General features: G+C 37.1%; 4 protein-coding genes and 1 long non-coding RNA gene across 6 annotated transcripts; 2 read left to right on the forward strand and 3 right to left on the reverse strand.

Moving 5' to 3' along the window:
* The first annotated feature begins 545 nt into the window (after positions 1–545).
* Positions 546–3,659, forward strand: si:dkey-12e7.1 (uncharacterized protein LOC557553 homolog). The gene is made up of 2 exons (XM_057347826.1): positions 546–965; positions 1,191–3,659. The coding sequence occupies exon 2, from the start codon at positions 1,271–1,273 to the stop codon at positions 2,393–2,395; it is 1,125 nt and encodes a 374-aa protein (XP_057203809.1). The 5' UTR covers positions 546–965; positions 1,191–1,270; the 3' UTR covers positions 2,396–3,659.
* Positions 3,660–4,335: 676 nt separating this feature from the next.
* On the forward strand, positions 4,336–11,210 carry anpeplb (alanyl (membrane) aminopeptidase-like b). The gene is given in 19 exon segments (XM_057347824.1): positions 4,336–5,465; positions 5,996–6,135; positions 6,629–6,765; positions 6,902–7,022; positions 7,203–7,357; positions 7,442–7,549; positions 7,786–7,929; positions 8,017–8,082; positions 8,237–8,302; positions 8,382–8,515; positions 8,615–8,697; positions 8,795–8,928; positions 9,121–9,176; positions 9,278–9,425; positions 9,499–9,587; positions 9,671–9,775; positions 9,868–10,035; positions 10,125–10,625; positions 10,813–11,210. Coding segments are annotated over 18 exon segments (2,910 nt in total). The 5' UTR covers positions 4,336–4,866; the 3' UTR covers positions 10,582–10,625; positions 10,813–11,210.
* LOC130562673 (uncharacterized) lies at positions 7,577–8,499 on the reverse strand. Its single transcript, XR_008963999.1, has 3 exons — positions 8,316–8,499; positions 7,986–8,041; positions 7,577–7,864 (listed from the first exon to the last, which is right to left on the reverse strand). It is a non-coding gene; the product is annotated as an uncharacterized LOC130562673 (long non-coding RNA).
* A 121-nt stretch (positions 11,211–11,331) lies between the features above and the next one.
* arpin (actin related protein 2/3 complex inhibitor) lies at positions 11,332–13,424 on the reverse strand. Of its 2 annotated transcripts, none has more exons than XM_057347827.1 (6): positions 13,202–13,424; positions 12,817–12,892; positions 12,531–12,663; positions 12,175–12,381; positions 11,921–12,114; positions 11,332–11,720 (listed from the first exon to the last, which is right to left on the reverse strand). In XM_057347827.1, exons 1-6 carry the CDS (start codon positions 13,291–13,293, stop codon positions 11,712–11,714), a joined length of 711 nt encoding a protein of 236 aa, XP_057203810.1. In that variant the 5' UTR covers positions 13,294–13,424; the 3' UTR covers positions 11,332–11,711. The 2 variants fall into 2 exon arrangements, with proteins under 2 accessions (XP_057203810.1, XP_057203811.1); XM_057347828.1 differs by having other exon boundaries at positions 11,921–12,084; positions 13,202–13,347.
* A 194-nt stretch (positions 13,425–13,618) lies between these two features.
* On the reverse strand, positions 13,619–18,715 carry fam169b (family with sequence similarity 169 member B). Its single transcript, XM_057348095.1, has 9 exons — positions 18,674–18,715; positions 18,243–18,367; positions 16,385–16,484; positions 16,220–16,305; positions 15,961–16,135; positions 15,665–15,847; positions 14,673–14,816; positions 14,458–14,525; positions 13,619–14,198 (listed from the first exon to the last, which is right to left on the reverse strand). Exons 1-9 carry the CDS (start codon positions 18,708–18,710, stop codon positions 14,082–14,084), a joined length of 1,035 nt encoding a protein of 344 aa, XP_057204078.1. The 5' UTR covers positions 18,711–18,715; the 3' UTR covers positions 13,619–14,081.
* Between the last annotated feature and the right edge of the window lie 2,745 nt (positions 18,716–21,460).

Genomic DNA, 21,460 nt, shown 5'->3' on the forward strand with positions numbered 1-21,460 from the left:
GATGACACATGCATTACTTCATGCAGAGCTGCGCATACAATTCGAGTTATGACATCAAAGTACCGCGAGAGAGAAAGTCAAAAGCCGTTTCTTGCAAGTGGCCCAGCTCTTTGCGGTACTTTGATGTCATGCTTCGATCTGTCTACGCAGCGCCGCTTGAAGTCCAACACGCTTATTTCTGCTGCTTTCACGTGCTCTCGGAAATTCGATAATTCCCACTTAAACCCGGAAGTAATGTCTGGATTTAGTCACATTTAAAGTATTTAGTAACATTAAAACATGAATGTTACTAATGATTTCGTAGCATTAAAAAATTACAAGTATCTGCTAACATTAAAAGAGCACAGTTCCATAAATTATTTCCGGGTTGAAGTGGAAATGATCGAATTTCCGAGAGCACGTGAAGGCAGCATTCTACCCCTAGATGCAGAAACTCGTGACAACAGACATTAAAATGCTACGGTTTGAGTCTGTCCTTGGATCAGCCTTTTCGATTTGACCCAGTTTAAACTAGTAAGAGCACGTCTACTGCTCTGTTCTCGGATCAGTCATAAACACCCCAGGATGTGGCACGCACATTGATGATGTCATTCACGTAGAACAACAACAGCCTCTCTCACAAGGATACACAACACAACTTAGCCGCTTAATTACCACCAAACTGCTGACTACAGTACTTTACATACATTAAAAAGGTCTTTAAAAAGTAAGGGTTAGGTCAGGCCGTTACGGTAGTTTAAGCTAACGTTAATTGATTTATTTGAACGAAGAAGACATCTTACAGCTATCGTTAAATATGTGTCAGTCCGCGGCGGTGATGCTAACGACGCGTTATTAGCCATCTATAAAACTTTAATGGAACCATACGGTATATATCTAACACCAGCTTTTTTAAATAATTGATGTGCTGGTATGTCGTTATGATTCATATCAACTTGACATATCAGGATTCTGCAATGTTAAAGGTAAGAACCATCGGCTATTCGCCAAGTGTTTACACAAATGTTTTTTGACATTTGTGAATTGTGGTGTGAAGTTGTGGTGAATTGTTGTGCCATTGCAATAACGTTACCATATTAGGAGATGACAGACGTCAACGTATTTTATTGCAAGACAACAAGTTTTTATCGTTTACTCTTTATATGTTCTCGCACGTTTCAGTGTGTAACTGTTCCTTTATTCTCTTCAAGGTGCATTCACAAGTCTCTCAATGAGAGAACGCGACAAAAGGATGATCTTGAAGAAGAATTAACCACTAATATTGACGAACATGCCTCAAAGGAAGAGAGCCCTCGTTCCCATAAGCACAAGGAGAAGGCTTAAAACAGATGAAGACTACTTCCCTTTCAATTCACTGCCAGTGGAATGTCAACTCCACGTACTGTCGTTCCTTAGTGAGGTGGACAAATGCAACTCTGCACTTGTTTGCGTAAGCTGGAGTTGTCTGGTGCGCTCTGGGAAGCTCTGGAGAGTTGCCGACTATTCACGCCGTGGGGTTTTTCACCTGGGCCAAGAGGGTCTGCTTGTTTCCAACAGAGAGTTTGAGCGCTGGAAAGCTTGGGTTCACCATTACACCCACCATCTTATATCCCGTGGTGCTAGCTTGCTCACTCTCAAGGCCAGTTTCGATCTCGGGGATGAGTGCAATAAGTGGGTAGAACTTCTTTCTCACCTACTGGAGAACGTCCATTGCAGAGATCTCAGTCATTTGGATTTAAACTGGACGTTCACGCTGCTGGAGCCCCTTGACCTTCGTGTCCACACCAGTTCGAGTTCTCATCAAGACAACATCACCAAGATGGACCAAGTCAATAACTTTCAGATTCTTTTGGCCAAGCTTGTGCACAGCTGCCCCAGGATAACCAAAATGCGGCTGCACTTTGACTGGTCCGAAACGTCGGTTTCATTGATTACTCAATTCCAACATCTCCGTGTCTTAGAACTTAAGTACTTTTGGGTATTTAAAGGTGTCAGTCCGAACACTTTACAGACTGTGACTAAATCGCTGCCCAATCTCAAGTCCCTTACGCTTCACGTTCTGGTGCCACTGCGGAATTTAGGCATCTCCTACACTCTCGAATCCTTGTCTCTTGAGTTCCTGGATGTTTCGCCCAGTCGTGGTCTGGTGTTCTCCTGCCTCAACCTACCGGCGCTGCGAGAGCTGCGGGCCAAAAAGATTGTTCGGGGCATAACTCTGGACCGCCGAACCCGACTCAGAATACAGAGCAGGTGGCCTTGCCTGTATCAGGTCTTACGTGAAGGGACACCCAAATTACAGGCCCTTAACAATGAACGACTCCTTCCAAACTGGAAAGAGCAAAGTTACAGAGAGTTGACCTCAATCCTCCAGCAATCTTGCTATTGTCTTCAGCATTTAGACAGTTGGCTGTGGTGAAGATGAGTTTTAAAACAATCTTAGAGACCAAAAATATAATCCATTCTTATAACCATGAGCAGATACTTCAAGCCATGATCTAAGCCAGCAGCATAGGAGATAAATGTACATATTTTTATAACCCTAAAATACAGGTAAAATAAAAAGTGTTACTGTTACAGCTTGTGTAGTGCTACCATGGATTAAATGAAGAAAATGTCCAAGCATAAGACATTATTGTGGTGTGTACATTTTTGAAGAGCTTAGGGGAATTCTGCTGAATTGTTCTATTGTGCAAAAAGAAACAGGTCTGGGGAGGACAACGCGGATTGCAGCAATTGAGTGTGGATCACACTGACAAGAATTATTATTTTAAAAAAAAAATTCTGTTACATTTCACATTTTGTGTTTCGGTAGGAAAATAGTTTTCGCCTTTGTGTTCGTCACTGTTCTAAACCAGATTTTATTTCAGTGTTTAGTATTCTGCAATCTGTGACAAAAAATTCAGACATTCCTAATGATAAAATCCCCTTCTATTTTTCTTATCAAATAGTTTAGAAACAATCTTTTTTGTTTTGTTTAGTTTTAGTCCTCTTACTTCATGAACTGGAATTTCAGTGGAAGGATTTTATTTTTGAATAAGTCCATGATCTGGTATTTTAAGGTTATTCACATGAGTGAAAATATGTATTGTGATGTATTCCTGTGTTAGTCTATGTTTGGTGCATCAAAAGAATTGAAACTTTGTAACTACTTAAAATGTTACATTAGAATAAGTTATTCTTTATGTAATAACTTGAATCAATGAATAAGCCTATTTGACTGGGATATAATGTGCATATTTGTGCTAAGCATTTCTATAATATTAATCTACCTTAAAGACATAGTGTGCCTTAAATAAAGTTTTCAGCCCAGATCATTTTCTTTATCATTTTATGAAGTGATAATACTGCATGTAGCCTCAAAAACTAATAGACCAAATTGTGTTATTCATTTTATGTGCTTTTTGTTGTTGTGATCTGCAGTTGCATTTTCTTGTAAACGTTGTTTCCTGATGGATGCAGTTTGTGTGCAGTACTTCATACTCGTCCACAGGAGGTCACAATACTCTTCTTTTTCACTTGTGTTTCTTATCACCCTTAAAACGTGATCTTTTCAGAAGTGGTGCTGTGAATGAAAGAATTGTGAGGAATTAGATCTTCTACAATAATTGTATTTTTTGTCATTTTAAGTAATAACATTTGTACGGGTTAGTTTGGTTTTGGTAACAAATACATTCTATTCAACAGTACACAATTGGTCCACTGTTGCTTTCAGGTTCAGCTTATCAATATTATAATAACATTGTTAGTTTATCCTAAATTATTTACATCTCAGGCAAAGTCAATGGTTGATAAGACATTTACCAAGGAATATCAATTGCCCTTAGGGATACTCTACCCAAAAATGAAAATTCTGTCATGAATTTCTCCTCTCCAAGTTGTTCCAAACCTTCACAAATTTCTTTGTTCTATTAAACACAAAGAAAGATATTTGGAAAAATGTTAGCAACTGACATTTCTGGGACATCATTGAACCATAGAAAAATAAAATGGTACAGTCAAAAATGTCCCAGATCTGTCAGTTGCCAACATTCTTCCAAATATCTTTCTTTGTGTTCATCAGAACAAAGAAATGTATATAAGTTTGGAACAACTTGAGGGTGAGTAAATGATGACAGAATTTTCATTTAGGAGTGGAGTGTCCCTTTGTACAAGGGTTCTGTATACATTATCTGACAATTACTTATACACCTATTGATGTAGAAAAGTAACTTTTTAATTTTTTTCATGTTAAGAATAATGTACAATGAGGGGAAGATGGGGGCAGGCGCATTCCATAAACTTGCTTGAATCCCCTCCCCTAACTTCTAGAAAAAAAAACAAGTTTCTGAAGATTTTACTTGAAGATTTACAGATTTTTGTAGTAGAGGTGTCTGAGGAACCTGTCATCAACTTTTTGTCAATGAGTCAGGAGAACTTGGCTGCTGTCACTTCTAGCCGAACAGCTGGATAACACATTTCATCATTCCGTTCCGAGGGTCTCCAAACAAGACTCAACAGAACCAGTATGGAAATATTCCCTCAGATTCCGGTGATTAAGTGATTTACTAGAAAATAGCACATGCCTTTTTTCCAACATCAAAACTCTCTTTGCATGTTTTTCTTCATTCTTACCTCAGGCTAAACAACTGATATCCTAACTGATTCCAGATGTGAGGAGAAAGAGCAGTGAGACACAGTACATGTGACATACCATCATATTTGTTTGTTTCTGGCTCATCCATGGTAGTTAATGTGTAATCTTGATAGACCGTTTTAGGCGTGGTGGTGGTGGTGCTTGACGCCTTTGGCATATATTGTCGAGATCTGTGAGAGGGTACAGAGTCTGAAGCAGGACAGCAAGTTCTCTTTGCTTGCCTCTCTCTTTGGGGTTCCTCAGAAGTACGAGACATGGGCAAAGGAGTGTTCATGTCCAAGAGCCTGGCAATAGCCATTGGGGTCCTTACGGTCTCCTCTGTTTGCGGTGTTGTGGCGATGCTTGTGGTCTACAGAATCCAAATAGCAAGAAATCCTCCAAAGCCTCCACCAACTCTACAAACTACAACGCCTATCCCAACTGAACCACCGGCAAATCTTAGACTCCCTGACCATTTGATTCCGGAGAGCTACGAGGTGTTCCTCCAACCGTACCTTTACGTAGAGCTGCCTGACAACAGCACGGAACAATCCTTCATTTTCAAGGGAAACTCGACTGTGAGGTTAAAGTGCGTCAAAAACTCCAAAAGCATCTTTCTTCATGTACGGGGCCTCAATGTCACAGATGTGAGAGTGACAAGCACTGATTTCGGTAAGGTGCTATCAGTGAGTCACTATGAAATACATCAGAATGAAAGTAATTTCCTGGAGATTCAGCTCGAGGACATGTTACTTGGAAATGGGAGCCGCTATGAGCTTTTCACTGCGTTCGAGGGAGAACTTCTGGATGATTTGTCTGGGTTTTATGTGAGCCAGTACACAGTAAAAGGAAAAGAAGACAAGGAAGAAGTGAGGTAAAGATTTAGAAAACCTGGTCATATCAGCTTTTTTATATTCATAAGTTGGTATAGTTATGTGTTTTTTGTCTTTGAGAAATGTTCTGTTGTTTAAATATAATTTTGCGCCTACATATGTTTAGTTACACACTTTGATAACTTTTATAACCCCCAAAATCATTGACAGAGTTGGCATGTAATTCTATCTTTCTAAATACAGTTTATTTATTTGCATGCATTTGATCAAACAAACAGTTTAGAAAGTCTTTCAAACATTTCACAAACTCTTCCTAGTATTCACCATGTGCTAGCTATCTCTTTGTCCAGGAAGGTGTTTATGTTCACTACTGAGATGTGTTTATTGTAAGATGCCTCCTAAGGGTTTTGTTGCTCATTTTTCAAAAACCTCCACATTTCTAGTTTTCATGACAAATATCTTAAACCTAAACCCAGGACATTTGGTTTCAATGTTTGTCTTGTTATATGTTTCCTTTGATTTTGTGCTCATTTGTATTCACTGTTTTGTGTAAATACGTCTCCACAAACAGATTCCTTGCCACAAGCCAGATGCAGCCAACAGATGCCAGACAAGTATTTCCTTGCTTTGATGAGCCAGCTTTGAAAGCTGTGTTTAATATTACCATTATCCACAGACCTAAAACCACTGCGCTGTCTAACACCAAAGGAGGTTAGCAAAATTAACTGTTAATTATAATTGTTAGGCTTGAGAAATTCTCATGGTGCTAAAACTGATTTCTTTTTCACTCATCGCTGTCCTTCCGAAACCTCGGATGTGTAAATTTGCTGATTTTTAGAAAATGGAAAAACACTGTACTTCTTTAATGATTAAATACTGTGTTGTCAAAGTTGACAAGTACTTTTTAAAACTTTTATTGGTTAGATATTTGCAAAACCCAGTAACGAACATAAATGAGCAAAAAATAAAAATCACAAAATATGAAGTTTTATGTGAGATATTTTGTCTCCTGTATGATACACGTCACAATACACTTGAAAACCGAACAAACTCAGAACACACTGGTACTGCAGTTTGTGAAATTTCTTTGTTCTGTTTGTACGTTTTTGTTGCTTTGGAAAGTGTGTCAAAATGTGTTTTTAAATCAGAACATTTTATATTTGTATTGTTTAATGCATAATTTCTGTTTTTCACTTGTGAACAGTGCCAGTTTTTAAGACAATAGATGGAGAAAAATGGCATGTTACTACATTTAGTCCGACCCCTGTCATGTCAACCTATCTATTGGCTTTCACCGTATCTAATTTTATGGGTAAAGGGGGCTATCCATCAAAAATAACAGTATGTTCCTTTCATTTTACTTAAGTCAAAAGATAGCAAATTTGTTGATTTCTCAATGTAAACATTTAAAAAAATTGTGTGTTTAAATCCATACATTCATGCATGTGAAGATGTGTTTTATCTTCTCTTTCTGAAGACATATGCTCGAGCGGATGCTGTTATTGCTGGACATGCTGATTATGCAACTCAAATGACAGAAAAGATTTTGAATTTCTACGAGACAACATTTGGATTGAAATACCCATTAGACAAACTAGGTAAGTAAAGGGAAAAGACCAAATAAAGTGAATGAATTTGCACTAATTATTTAGATTTTCTTGGTGGATGCTAGAAGCTAGAAGAGACAACACAAGCTGAAATAAGTAAAATTCATAAATTGAAGTAAAACTTTGAACGTTATACATGGTGTGTCATGACCACAATCTTTTGCATTGCAGATCAAATTGCCGTGCCGGACTTCAGTGCTGGAGCGATGGAAAACTGGGGTTTGATTTCATACCAGGAGTCAGGTCTACTGCTTGAGGACGACACATCATCTAACTTTGATAAAGAATGGGTGGCCACTCTTATTGCTCATGAATTAGCACATCAGGTAAACCGTTTCAACGTATCTTTATTACATAGATATGGCATTGTAATATAAATCATAACACTTCAACCAAATTCCCAATTTCAGTGGTTTGGAAACCTTGTCACGATGAGATGGTGGAATGACCTGTGGCTGAATGAAGGATTTGCAACATACATGTCATACATGGGAGTGGAAGCTGCTGATTGGAACTTAGTATGTTTATTGTAGCCTTTTGCCATATTATTCATACTAGTGAAAGAAACTTTTTTTAAATAATCTCAACCTACAGTATGTGTATGCAATTATTATTGTATTGTCATTGTGTTAAATGTCTGTACTAGAAGCTTCCAACACCAAAGAAAATTCCTTGTGTGTGCAAGCACACTTGGCAATAAAGCTCTTCTGATTCTGATTCTGATTCTGATTATTCATGTTTTTTTTTTTTTTAGAAAGATCTGATCGTTCTCAAAGAAATCCATTCCGCTTTTCAAGTGGACTCCTTGAACTCTTCCCATCCATTGAGCTTACCTGAAAGTGATATTGAAACTTACTCTGACATCATAGAACTTTTTGATGACATCACCTACAGCAAGGTTGCCCTCATATTTCAAAACATTTAATCTCTTTTACTTGCAAACTGGATGCTTACGTAAAACCGTTCACGTTTTTGTGCCATCCAGGGTGCTGCTGTGTTGAGAATGTTGTCTACATATATAGGAGAAGAAGAATTTATGAATGCAATTAAAGTAAGCAAAAAAATGAAATAAATCACATTTTACTACGTATACTTTATGACAAGTTGTGGTATAAGCTTTCTGTTTTATGGCTTTATATTAATATAAAAAATAAAAGTTTTAAGGCATAGTCAGGATTCTTCTGATGCTCAATGTTTGTTTTCAGACATATCTTCGCAAGTTCCAGTACATGAACCCTGTATACAAAGATCTTTGGGAATGTCTGCAAGAGGTAAAATGAGTACCTTGTGCTTCATTTGCAATTTGTGAAGTTCATGAAAGGATGATCACAATATTTATCACATGATCAGGAGACGAAAAAGGACGTGGAAGCCTTTATGAGCACATGGACTGAGCAAGTGGGCTACCCGGTGATCACCATTACAACCCAGACGGGCGAGATCTCTCAGGAACAGTTCTTTCTGAAGCAGACAGAGGGCCATGGGTGAGTTTTGTTTGTACAATATCACTCATTTGAGCACTAGCGTAACTAAATATCCATGACTTATCTAAAATATATGTTGAATGTTTATTTACCTAACAGAATTCCATGGCAGGTTCATATAATATACTTTAAGTCTGATTCTATGCAAGTGAACGAGTACTTACTGAAAGACAAAGGTCCAGGTAACGAACAGATTAAAGCTTTAAGTTCTATTGTCTCTCGATTTCAAAAGAAATATTAGATATCATTATTTTGTTGTTGTGATTGTCCTGCATACAGTGCCAAATCCGAATTTTCAAGTTGGCAAAGATGAATGGATTCTTGCCAACATCAACTGTACTGGTTTCTACCGTGTGAACTACGATGATGAAAATTGGAATAAACTACTCATGCAACTTGAAAGCAATCATCATGTAAGCATCTTAAAGACAATATCTTTCAATCACCTTCCTTTTATAACTTTTGTCAATAACAAAACTATATCAAGAATAGGCTTCTTTGTTTGATACAATGCACATTTAAAAGAAGACAAATGAGAGAAATATCGAACTAGTACCTTATTTTAGACTGAGAAGACTAAAATGGCTGAAGGTGTTTTGTTTTAGGTCATTCCAGTCATCAGCCGAGGGCAACTTATTGATGATGCATTTAATCTTGCAAGGTACATTGTTTTAGTCTGCCAATTACAACACTATATAACACCAACACTAATACTATTAATACAGATATTAACTAGATATCAACAATTTCATTTCTTACAAGGGCTGGACGTCTCAATGTCACTACAGGACTAAGTTTAACCAAATTCCTGAAAAATGATACCGAGTATATACCATGGGAGTCAGCGCTAAAAAACCTGGACTACTTCATCCTTATGTTTGATCGATCTGAGGTCTACGGTCCGATAACGGTGAGTTTTATAAGCGTGAGGAACAGTACAGAAACACCTGTAGAGATGTACTTACTGTAAATTTCTTGCCTAGAAATACCAACGCAATCAAGTCAAACCACTATAAGAGTACTTTGAGACATACAATGAGAATGGAACCGTTCCTGAGAAACACACTGACCAGTAAGCATCATTTTGCTTCACCTACGTTTTAAATATAGCATTTGGTTAGACATCTGTCAATCATTCTTTTGTTCCTTTCGCAGATATAACCAGGTAAACGCTATTACAGTCGCCTGCAGCAACGGCCTTCCTGAGTGTCTATCAATGGCTACGAGTCTGTTCAGACAATACAGGAATAACACAAATCCGTAAGTTGTGTCTGTGGGATGAAATGTTAAAATACGTTTGTTGCGATCAAAAATCATTCGTTTGAAACTAATCCGGTCTGTTTGCATTTTAGAATTCATCCAAATTTAAGGAGGGCCATATATTGCAGTGCAATAGCAGCAGGGGACGAGGATGACTGGGAGTTTGCTTGGGAAGAGTTTCAAAGAGCTACAGTCGCCGGAGAGAAGGACAAACTGAGATATGCTCTATCATGTACCAAAGAAATATGGTTGCTTAACAGGTCAGAGCAGAAAAAAAGTGTTTATCATCTGAAAGGCCACTATAGTGATTCTGTTTTGTACTTAATGTTTTACGTTTGCAATTCCACAGATACCTTCAGTACACTCTTGACCCTACCAAGATAAAAAAGATGGATGTGGTCTCTACCATAAACTACATTGCCAAAAATGTTGCCGGACAGCCTCTTGCCTGGGATTTTGTTCGTGGCCAGTGGTCCTATTTGACACAAGAGTTAGTTTCAGCTTTAATGATTATTTTAAGCAATTCGTTTAGCTCACATTTGTTTAAGTATTCAAAAACATTTTGTGGCCACACTGTTCCATGCTACACCACGTTTAACACCAAAGCAGTATCAAAGATCATTAGCAATGTAGGGTCCAAAGGCTGGTTTCACAGCAATAAAGGCAGTATAATCCTAATTGTCTCAAAGATAATCTCTCAGTTGCCGGGAAATCTTATGTATTCTCTTCCCTATGCTTATGTGACTAACCGTCATCTGTATTGGGCAGGTACGGAGCTGGAATCATATCTTTCAACAGTCTGTTAGATAGCGTGACAAAGAGATTCTCCACAGACTTTGAACTCCAACAGGTGCCTTTGTCCGAAACAAACTTCATTTATTTACTGTCTGAATTATGGTTGAGAGATGACTTAATGTAACAGTTGATATGAGAGATCAGACTCGGCTGTCTGATGTTTAGATGTCTCAAACTGTAATGACATGTTGCACATGTTTCCATCAGTGATCTTATACAAACATTCATACTTGTCTACACAGCTGAAGCAGCTACAGAGAGAACTGGAAGAGAAAGATCACGAGTTTGTGACTCGCACTTTGGAGCAGGTCATCGAAAGGACAGAGGCAAATATTAAGTGGGTGACAGAAAACAAGCAGATTGTTTTGGACTGGTTCAGTGGAGAGCTGAAGAACTACTGAGATTTTGGAGCTCTGTATAATCGGAGCGTACACAGTGGAGCCAGTACAATGAGAAACAGATGTAAAGGCATTCCACAATGATGGCAACATCCCTGTGGTTCTGTGCTGCTTTTAAACACAACAAGTCGTTCACGGGGAAATGATTTAAAAGTGCAATTAGCTATATAACACGTTCCCTGTGCCAAATGCAAAAAAAGGGTAAACGCCATCTTTTGTGTACGCTATAGAGAAAAGGCCGAAATAAATATGCTCAGTCCTTTAGGACAGCTGAATTTATTATGTTTAATATGATGCAGATTTGCAAAGTTTATATTACTAACCCAGTATTGTTTACAGTGATAAAATCACATAAAGTACAGCTGTAATAATGAAATTTTATTATTGTATGCAGTATGTAAAATTATAAACAAACAAGTATTTTGAAAAAGTATGTGTTGTTATAAACAACCCTAGTTAATTTTGTGATATTGTACAATGCCAAAGGTTGCTTAACTGAAACTTATGTTTTAAACAACTAAATAATTAAAGTGCAGTCTTTTTACACAGTTGTTGAGCGCTTGTTTCAATGGTGTCAATAACTGCGCTTATATGACCTCAATGACTTGAACACATACACAAATTGCCACTCCTTGTTTTAAAAATAACATTCATTCACATGCACATGGAAAGCCGTCTTCATTGTGTAAATCTTTTTTTGGGGAGCAAAATTTTATCTGGTCCTGGAACCTCACGGGTGTTTTTTAGTCATCCTGAAAACAAGTATCCAACACAGTATCAGAAGTTAGTGTTTCGTACCCAGTACCTCTTGATGATGAAATATCAGGAATTGTTTAGAGGAAATGACAGAAAAGTTTTAAGATCACACATCTGGACACGATAAACACATTTCCTGATTGGAACCTTTGGTCAGGGCAAAACAATTTACTCTTAATCTCAGAGAGAATCTTACCCATTCGTCCTCATCTGCTCCCTCACCCTGACTAGCGCTCTTCCCTGTACACTTTGCATCTGCCTTGTTAGCCATAATTTTATCCGTCCATGATGCTCCAGCGTTCTCATCTCCTGCAAAGTTGCACTTTGTCACTGTACCACCATCCAGTTTGGCAAAGGAAACTAGGCAGAAACAAACAGAACAGCAAGTGCCTTTGATGGCTAAGTAAGTTCCTGCTATTTTCAGGCGTGTGCATACAAAACAGTACTCACAAATGAAAGGTCCATCTCCTTTAGTTTTAAGGCGAATTTCTTGACCCAACTCTATCTCTGTCCTGTCCATCTCTGCCTCGGAGATCCAGAATGCCATGGTCTGACTAAGGCAATGCTTTGCAGTTACTTTAACGAGCTCGTCCTTATTCAGGATTTCACAAAGTTGGCGCTCATCGAGACAATCTGTTTCACCCTTAGTCTCCACTTCTGCAAAGTTGTGACACACACAAACAAACTCGTGAAGAAATATATCAACCCTCTTCCAATTAGTTTTTGGCTGTGAGACTTCTAATAATATACATATTAAGATCAAATGTACAATTACAATAAATGAATGGCCAAATATGGCTACTCACTGAAGGATGACATGAGATAACCAGTGTTGACCTTCCTGGTTTCACTAAAATTAGGCTCGATCTCATTTCCTTTAGAATCATATTTTCTGCGATGTACTCGGCTGGGTTTGATGTACAAAACATTGTAGCGTTCCTGCAATAAACACAAATAAAATGTATGGAAAAAAGTATCGTTTTGTTCTTTACAAGTTCTAAAAACGTGCTTACACACTTACACAGCATTATAAGCATACTCCAAACTCAAATATTTGTCATAATAAAAAAAACAATCACTACAAACAGTTACCTTTCTGTTATTCTTATCTGTTATGACATGACGTGACATATCCACGACAGCCCCCTCTAAAATCACACCACGACCACTGAAAAGTGAAAATGGTGAGAGCCAACGAGTAAGTTTTAGTGATCTTTTAAAGCAATGTAGTAAGTTTACTGCTATAGCGAACGTAATCTCACTTTTAATAAAACAATGTGGTAACAGAAAAACACTGACAATAAAATTGACTGACGGATTCTTACATTCGTTGAAGCAAATCCTATTTGGTTTTACACTGATAACTTTAACTTCGGTATTTCTATGGCATTTAACTAAGGAACACTATGGTCGTGCATTAGATATCGCTATGGCTGAACAGGGCGTTGTGCAGACAGCTGGGAAAGGTTATTATTACCTCTGGTAGACTACTGGATCCCATGTGAAGGACAGTTTCTCATTATGCACAGGTTTACTTTGTAACGCAGTGTTGTGATAGATGCGACTCATCTTCTGCCTCTCATTCGGGTTTCGTCAAAATCTTTACTACTTCCTGGTTTTACGTCACCATCAAATCCAATAAAATGTCTTGATTTTAATAATACGGAAACATGATGCGGGATACGTTAAATGAACCTTGTACTTCATGCTAAAAATATTTTGTTACAAAACATATAAAATAACTTTTAAAAAAGTTTTACCTTTTTACGCATGCACGATTTTATGCTTCAAGAACACCGACAATGCCCTTTATTTGCGCAGATAATAATGTCGTTTCGGTTCTCACAACAAAAGTTTATTTTGCACAATATAATTTTGTTTACAAAATTAATTTGTGTACAATATAAGTACAAATAAAATCCAAGTAGCATGTTTACAATTTGTTGATGTAAACTAAAATAACTATTCAAAATTGAGAACCGTCCCTGAGAAGAAAATATTGCACATTGTATTATAATCTATAGTATCTGAAGGACACATACATGCACACACAGTCAGCACAAATCACATTTTGTTTCTATATACTGTATTTTCCCTTTCCTTCATATTTTAATTTTAGTCATACTGTTTATATTAAATAAGCAAATAAACATACACAACAATACACACGTTTATTTCATTTGTTAATATATAAACATATCTAAAATAGTCCCAGTAAAGGAAAATAGTAATTCGCATGTGATGTACTTCACTGTAGAATAATCATGATTCTTACACAGTGATACACTTCCTCAGGGCAGCCCATTCAGAATACTGTCTGATATCTCTCAAAAAATTAAATACACAGCAATTTAACGTCAAGTCATTGCTTTTTTACAGTTGGTTTTGGTGTCGATCTGATCAGCTGGTCGCTTTTTTACAGAGGCTGACAGATATTTAGGGTTGACTAGTGATCCACATTGTTGCAGTGTCCCCTGTAAAAATGTATAAGAATACATATACAAACATATATTTTACACATACTTTACATGTAAAAGAATACAACATTTACTTTTACATGTTATGAAATCAATTCCTTATGCTTAGTCCTATAACTGCATAAATGCATCATATATCTGAAAATGTTTATGTAGGTTTTTATTGCACTCTCCGAATAAGACTTACAGTAACTAACAGTAAACTGGTCATTTCAGATAAGCTTAAATAAGCAATAGATAACACATTTTATCTCACCTCTTCTTCCAAATCAGGTTTCCTTGTTTCATGACTGAAGGTGTGTGGACTCTGCTCTGCATCTCCACCTGTAAAAATACAAAACAATAAACATTCTGTCAGCACCAACACAGAGAGAAACTGTTCTGAACATGGCAGTAACAGGCAGGAGGTCTCGATCTAGTACAATAAAAACAATTCCAATAGTCTATTAGAATAAAAACCCAATGATTCACATGCTGAGCGCTGACAGTCCTGTGGGAGCTTTTGCAGCTGGATGTTTAACCACACATTTCGTCTCTGAGTCCATTCACCGGGGGCTTCCACCTCATACAGACGATCTCTTTCTTCCTCATGCGTCTCAAGATATTTCTTGCAAACTGTGATGCAAACAATGATCGAAACAAGTCACATAACAGTCATGTAATTTTGGTTGCCAAGTTACGGCTTCAACCATAAGAGCAGATAAAAGTTGTTTTATAAACAGCTAGAGAACTTATCTACCTCATAAATACAGGCTACAGCATTGATACCATAATTTTTACAACATATTAAAGGGCTAGTTCACCCAAAATCGAAAATTTATTGAATTTATTGAAAATGTAGTCACCCTCACATCATTCAAACCCTGTATCACTTTTGTTCTTCTGCGCAACGCAAAATAAGATATTTTGAAGAACGTTGGTGATAAAACAATATAGGCTCCCATTGACTTCCATTGTATGGCCACAAAACCACTGAGACATTTCTCAAAATCTTCTTTTGTGTTCCACAGAAGAAAGTCAAACAGGTTTTAAACAACGTGAGGGTGAATAAATGACAAACGTTTTATTTTTGAGTGAACTTGTGTGAAGATTCAGGCAACTCTTTTGGGTCAGCATGTCCTTAAAGTGATAGTTCACCCAAAAATGAAAAATCTGTCATCATTTACTCACCACCAGATAGTTCCAAATTTCTTTCTTCTGCTAAACACAACGGAAGATATTTAGATGAATGTCAGTAAGTAACCAAACAGATTTACTCCCCCATTTACTGCCATATTGGTGAAAACCAATACTATGGGATGAGATCTGTGTGGTTACTGACATTCTTCCAAATGTCTTCCTTTGTATTTAGCAGAACAAATAAATTTGTTTGGAACAATCTGATGGTGAGTAAATGATGACAGAATTTTCATTTACATAACAAACATAAGTTAACATAAAAGTATTTACTTTGACTCCCTAACCTCCGTACATGCCAGTAGACATAGGAAAGCTAATTCCCAGAATCCCCTCGGTGGGTTGCGATAAGCAGAAATCCTCAAGCATCTGTAAAGCAAGACCAGTCCTTCTCCAGTGAGAGCGGACAAACACCGTGTCCAGCACTGGGAGCTGATAACTCTGGCCTGTGTAACCATCACACAGGCTTCCTAGTAAAAACAAGACAAACACCTTATTTTCTAAATACAGCAACAGCATGCTAGAATCGCTTTTGTTGCAATGTGACCACGCAATGACCAGCAAAGACAAAAGAGCAAATTACCCCTTTTCTTGATGGTATAAAACCCAACTGCTTCTCCATTGTGCCAGAGAATTTTTCCGTGTTCCCACAGGGAATAGGTGGAAAAATATAGGTCGTCTTTGAGAGGCCTTTCCAGGATTCCAAATATAACCTGACTGAGCAGGAATAGCACAACTCTTTCCATGACTGATTCCACCTGCGAGGAAAAGAAGTGTCATGTCACTCAGAAATGTTAATACCCAGACAGTCATATCACAATGTCCACAATAGCTTTACTCACTAACACAAGTCCATGTCTGCATTTGTCTGACGTCTTCAAAACATCACCAATGGGCCACCATTTGCCTTGCAAGTACACGGCAACCACTAAAACACAAGTTGTGTATTATCCCTATTAATCAGACTTACGGAAAGTAGATGAACTGAGATGAAAACTATAGAAGACCTTGGGTTTCATCCTCAGGTGTATGTAAGGCAAGAATGAAGCGTGACATGTCTTCTCTAAGAAATGGAAGTCGGCCAATGTTTTTACGAGTTACTTGCACCTAAAGATGGGCAATAATAACAAATATCACATCTTCATAATGAAATAATAGTCTCATCTCAAAACCAACTCTGTCTATGTTCTAGTTTAATACTTATAGTGGAAAATGTATTAGTTTTAATGGACTATAATGGTCACTATGGGTCTCCACTGGTAATGTGTTCTGTTGGTAGGGTAGGATGTTATCTAGTGGATGGGAAACAATGGACTAGTGTTGTCAAAAATATCGATATTTCGATAAGTATCGATACTGAAGAATCTGAAACGGTTCCAATACCCATGTCCCACGTATCGATATCAGCTGCGCGTTCCCGCTCTCTTTCTCTTTTCCGACAGTGAGTTAACACACACTGCACGTGAACGCATAACAACAGAGCCCCGCCTCCTCTCACATACTTGACTCGTTTGGGGCATTTAAATCGTGTTAATGTTAGAAAAGATGGCCAGTCTCAGTAACACATCTGGCGTGGTGCACACTCGTTACGCTTCCCGTGTTTACCATAGCGATCCATGTATGTGCGCTGACCAATAATTTTATCCACTCGTTTCATTCGCCCTGGTTATATGTTGTTTATGTTCTTACAGAGTCTCCGCAACAGTTCTCATGTTTAATGCACGCGTTTCTGTCTTTATGTGCGCTAATCAATGATTTCATCCACTCGTCTCGTTCGCTCCGGTTAATTTGATGTTTGAAGTAATGCTGGTGCGAGTAAAGTCTCCACAACAGTTCTCGCGTGTAATACACGTTTGCACTTCCGTGTTTACCATAGCGCTCTATGTGTGTGCGCTGTTCAATGATCTCATGCACTCGTCTCATTCGCTCCGGTTAAAAGTTGTTAATGTTAGAAAGATGTCCAGTGCGGAGTCTCTGCAACAGTTCTTGCGTTTAAGTTTAAGTTTCGGTCTATATGTGCGCTGATCAATGATTACAGTATGGGCCTATGTGAATAAAAGCCAATTTAGCCAAATAAAAATGTAGGCTATAAACTAACATTAACGAACAATGAATGAGCAAAACATTTGTTCAAGTATTTATTAATCTCTTTTAAATGTTAGTTAAAAAAAACAACTATTTATGTAAGCTCCCCTGTTGAAAAATCCAGTATATGCTGAGTAAGGTATGTTTTGATCGATGCTGGTTTGATCTTAAACCAGCTAAGAACCATCTTAAATCAGCATATGACCATCTTAAACCAGCACATGAACAGTTTAAACCAGCACAAACCAGCAAACCAGCATCAAAACATACCAAACCAGCATAGGCTGGTTTTTTCAACAGGGTCTGGTCCATTAATACTGACAAATACAACTTTGATTTTAAATAGTAAATGTATTCGTAAAATTAACATTAGATTAACAATTAATAAATAATGTAAAAATATATACCTCATTGTCTAGTCTTGTTCAATTTAACTTCAAATAAAAATTAAAAAGGCCTATATTGCTATTGCTTATTAGGGCCTTATTGCTATGGCAGTTTATTCCCAGTGGTATGGAAAATGGTATCGAATATCGATATTTTTTTAGGTATTGAATCGAAGTTAGAAATTCCAGTATCGTGACAACACTACAATGGACCACCAATAAATCCTACTGAGAAAGGGTCAAAACATGTAGTGTTTATGTACTGTTTTCATGCTGAACATCTGATTGGTCATATTAGGAGTATTTTAAAAGAAACCATTATTATTTTTTAAGACAGCTAATATATTATGAGTGCGTTTGCCATGGAAGTAGTGTGAAGTAGTAGGCTACACACTTTCTCTCCATGAGGAAGGGTGAAAGGCATGGCACCGTCTGATTTAACACTCGACAGGTATTCTTCACATCCTGTATTCAGCTCGCTATAATGTAGCACAGGTAGATCCACCGGGTAAAGATCACCTACAAATATGACATGACAACAACAAGACCCTTTAATTTCATGACAGCGTTCTAACACACTTATCTACAGTTCTGAGCGAATGCTGTGATAAAACAAAAGGGCCAAGTGGAATAAGAAAACGCTGCATTGACGATTTTAGTGACATGACAAAACAAAAACTGCGCTTATACCTCCTATTGACAATAAAAGTGACATACTGAACAGTAGCCGCCGAACATATTTACAAAGCTCTATAAAACCTGCAATAGATTAAAATATATTTTAAGAAATCGATTGACGAATTGTTCATACTAGGTCTGTTTTACCTTCTGATCTGTTCTTCAAACTAGAGCTGGATTCCATTTTGAAAGTTGGGCGAACTTTAAATGGTTTCTAAACCGAACAACGCCATCTAGTGGTTATATCACACAAAAACATAATACATGTATAAAGTATAGTTTTAGAGGCATTTTAAAATGATTATCTCTCGTACATCTGACAGGTTTATTAATATTAAACAGGAGACCAGTTAAACAAGAGACCATTGCCAACTACATTAGGCCTACTTTGTAAGAAAGTTGATAACTTGATTGATTTTGTGATCAATACAACTTTTTAATGATATTTTTAATGTTGGAACATTTATTTGTTCCAAATGTTGGGAGGTAGATTTCTGGCAGTTATGAGTTATGAAGGATACTTAAATATATATATATATTTGTTTTGTTCTGTGGCAAATACTAAAAAAGCAGCATATTCCTTACTAGCTTATAAAAAGGATGTTGAAAGGTAAAGACAGTGATTATGTGTGATTAAATCTCTATTAGGCCTATATCTCTCTGCCACAATTTTTACCAGGTTAAGTCGTCATTCATTAGAATGTCCGGGTCCATTCTCTGAATTTGAGAGACTGTCGCATGTCCTATTCACACTATCCACAAGATGGCAACAAGACCACACACGCGTTTGTTTCAGCATCTTTGTCTTATTTTGTCGTGGTGACTTAATAGTATTATTTATCCCCTACCTCTAACTACACATCTAACCTAACCCTTACAGAAAGCTTTTCTTTGTGGCTGGTTCCCACAATGTAGGTGAATCTCAGGTTTTACTATTCTTGTGGGGTAATTTGGTCATATTGTAAATTGTAACATTGTAAAATATCTAAATGAACAAAAGGCATCTTTATGTTTATGTATCTAATCACAGTAATTGATACTGACACAGGGACTGATATTGTGTCAGTATTGTATCATTATTGTATCACATGTATCATCAGTAAATTATTTGTTGTCACAAAATGCCGCACCATTGTTGGGACCATGGCCAACAAGCTCAATACCAGCGTAACAGTAAAAAAAAGAAATTCAGTGGTTTCATTGTTATTCTACAAATGCCAAACATTACAAAAATACCAACTGCATAACCATATTTTAAGCCTATATGAATATTTGTATTGTTCCTTTAAATCTTTTTTTTTAAACCTGAGAGGTTAATACAATTGCACTGTTCTTTCCATTAAATTATTTTTTTACCTTGTTTTACTGTACTTATGATGCAGGACATTCGCTCCCGCTATGGAAATTTCATTTTGTGTTAGTTTTATTCTTATCTTCCTTCATCCCAGTTACTCATAAACCACCAAATTCCCACTGAGAAATTGCAGACATTTCTGAAATTCCTTTCACTCGAAAAAGGCTAGCTTGGATTGTAAAATCTGTTTTTGTAAAACTGAGAGTTTATCCTCATAAGGGACTAACTGTCACTCACTCTAATGTTTAATAAGACATTTGGCATCATAGCAAATATTGCATAAAAGTGAATTAGGCAAAAGGACTTTCGAAGCAAAACACCTTGTTTCTGTTTCAGATAGGAAATAGACAGTCTGACTTTTTTGTATACCAGTGAATCTCATACAGTGAGGGAAATAATTATTTGATCAACCCTTGGCTTAAGTTTGCCATCATCAAGACCCAAAAGAACCTTCTGAATAAACTCAAATGTGTCTGCCGATATGAAAGATCCAACACATAGATTAAGCCAAACATCAAAGTGAAAGCATCAGAGAGTCTCTGCAGGTTTATGACAACTTCATTCTCAAGGACGATCGAAATCTTAACTGGAATGTACTGAAGAGCAATGTTTGGGAGTTCTCTGACGACTGTCAAAAGGACAACTGATGAATCAACATCTGGCTCTTCTGAATCTTCCTCAATCTGGACGTAAACAGTGTTGAAACACAATTACCAAATGCTAGCTTACCAGTGTAAAAAAAAACTAAAAATGAAAATGCTGAAATATAATACTAAGAAATATGCAGAATATGTGATTTACCGTGCATGTTTTGAAGAATTTTGAGGTGTCTTCTCTCAGATAAACAGGAAGTGCACAGAGCACTGTTGTTCACCTTGTGTGTACATCATGTTGATCCTTAAAGTTCACATTGAAACCAATGTTAAAAGTGGAACACACGTTTAACACAGCACAAAACCAAACAATGCTAACTTGACATGGAATGAATGTCAAAAAGTTGATCAAAGCATACATAAAACAAGTGATCGCAATAAGATCCCTGACTCTTAAAGGGATAGTTCACCCAAAAATGAAAATTCTGTCATCATTTACTCACCTTTGAGTTGTTACACATCTGTATAAATGTCTTTGTTCTGCTGAACACAGAGAAAGATATTTGGAAAAATGAATTTAACCAAACAGTTCTTGGACCCCATTGACTACCATAGTAGGAAAAAATATGTGTTCTGAGCATCTGAGTGGTGGAATCATTGACATTAACATATTTGATTATGGTTGAATCTATTTTTTCAAGTCCCACTAACTCTAAACTTTAGCGTAGTTGTAAAAACTCAATTTTTTTTACTGTTAACTTAAATCTCTGATAGATGTTGAATGAACTCAAAAATAGTTAAATTTTTTGGCATATTTTGAGTACCAGGTACTTTCCATTATAAGTTGGGTTTTCCCCTGATTTTTTTATATTTTGTCTCTATCAGTTAAAATAAACCTACCATAAAAATGTTATACCCTTCATTTCTTTGTAAGCAGGCAAACTTACAAAATCAGCAGGGGATCAAATAATTATTTCCCTCACTGTA

This window comes from Triplophysa rosa, linkage group LG12 (assembly GCF_024868665.1).
Source record: "Triplophysa rosa linkage group LG12, Trosa_1v2, whole genome shotgun sequence".
NCBI classification, from domain to species: Eukaryota; Metazoa; Chordata; class Actinopteri; order Cypriniformes; family Nemacheilidae; genus Triplophysa; species Triplophysa rosa.

Excerpts from the sequence above, each read along its gene's own strand:
- arpin (XM_057347827.1), bottom strand. The coding sequence starts at position 13,293 with ATGAGTCGCATCTATCACAACACTGCGTTACAAAGTAAACCTGTGCAT. Across the intron at positions 12,664-12,816 it reads CAGATAAGAATAACAGAAAG|GAACGCTACAATGTTTTGTA; the intron begins GTAACTGTTTGT and ends TGTTTATTGCAG. Across the intron at positions 12,382-12,530 it reads TTATCTCATGTCATCCTTCA|AAGTGGAGACTAAGGGTGAA; the intron begins GTGAGTAGCCAT and ends ACAACTTTGCAG.
- fam169b (XM_057348095.1), bottom strand. The coding sequence starts at position 18,710 with ATGGAATCCAGCTCTAGTTTGAAGAACAGATCAGAAG. Across the intron at positions 16,306-16,384 it reads ACCTGAGGATGAAACCCAAG|TGGTTGCCGTGTACTTGCAA; the intron begins GTCTTCTATAGT and ends CTTGTGTTTTAG. Across the intron at positions 16,136-16,219 it reads GCAGACATGGACTTGTGTTA|GTGGAATCAGTCATGGAAAG; the intron begins GTGAGTAAAGCT and ends TTTTCCTCGCAG.
- si:dkey-12e7.1 (XM_057347826.1), top strand. The coding sequence starts at position 1,271 with ATGCCTCAAAGGAAGAGAGCCCTCGTTCCCATAAGCACAAGGAGAAGG.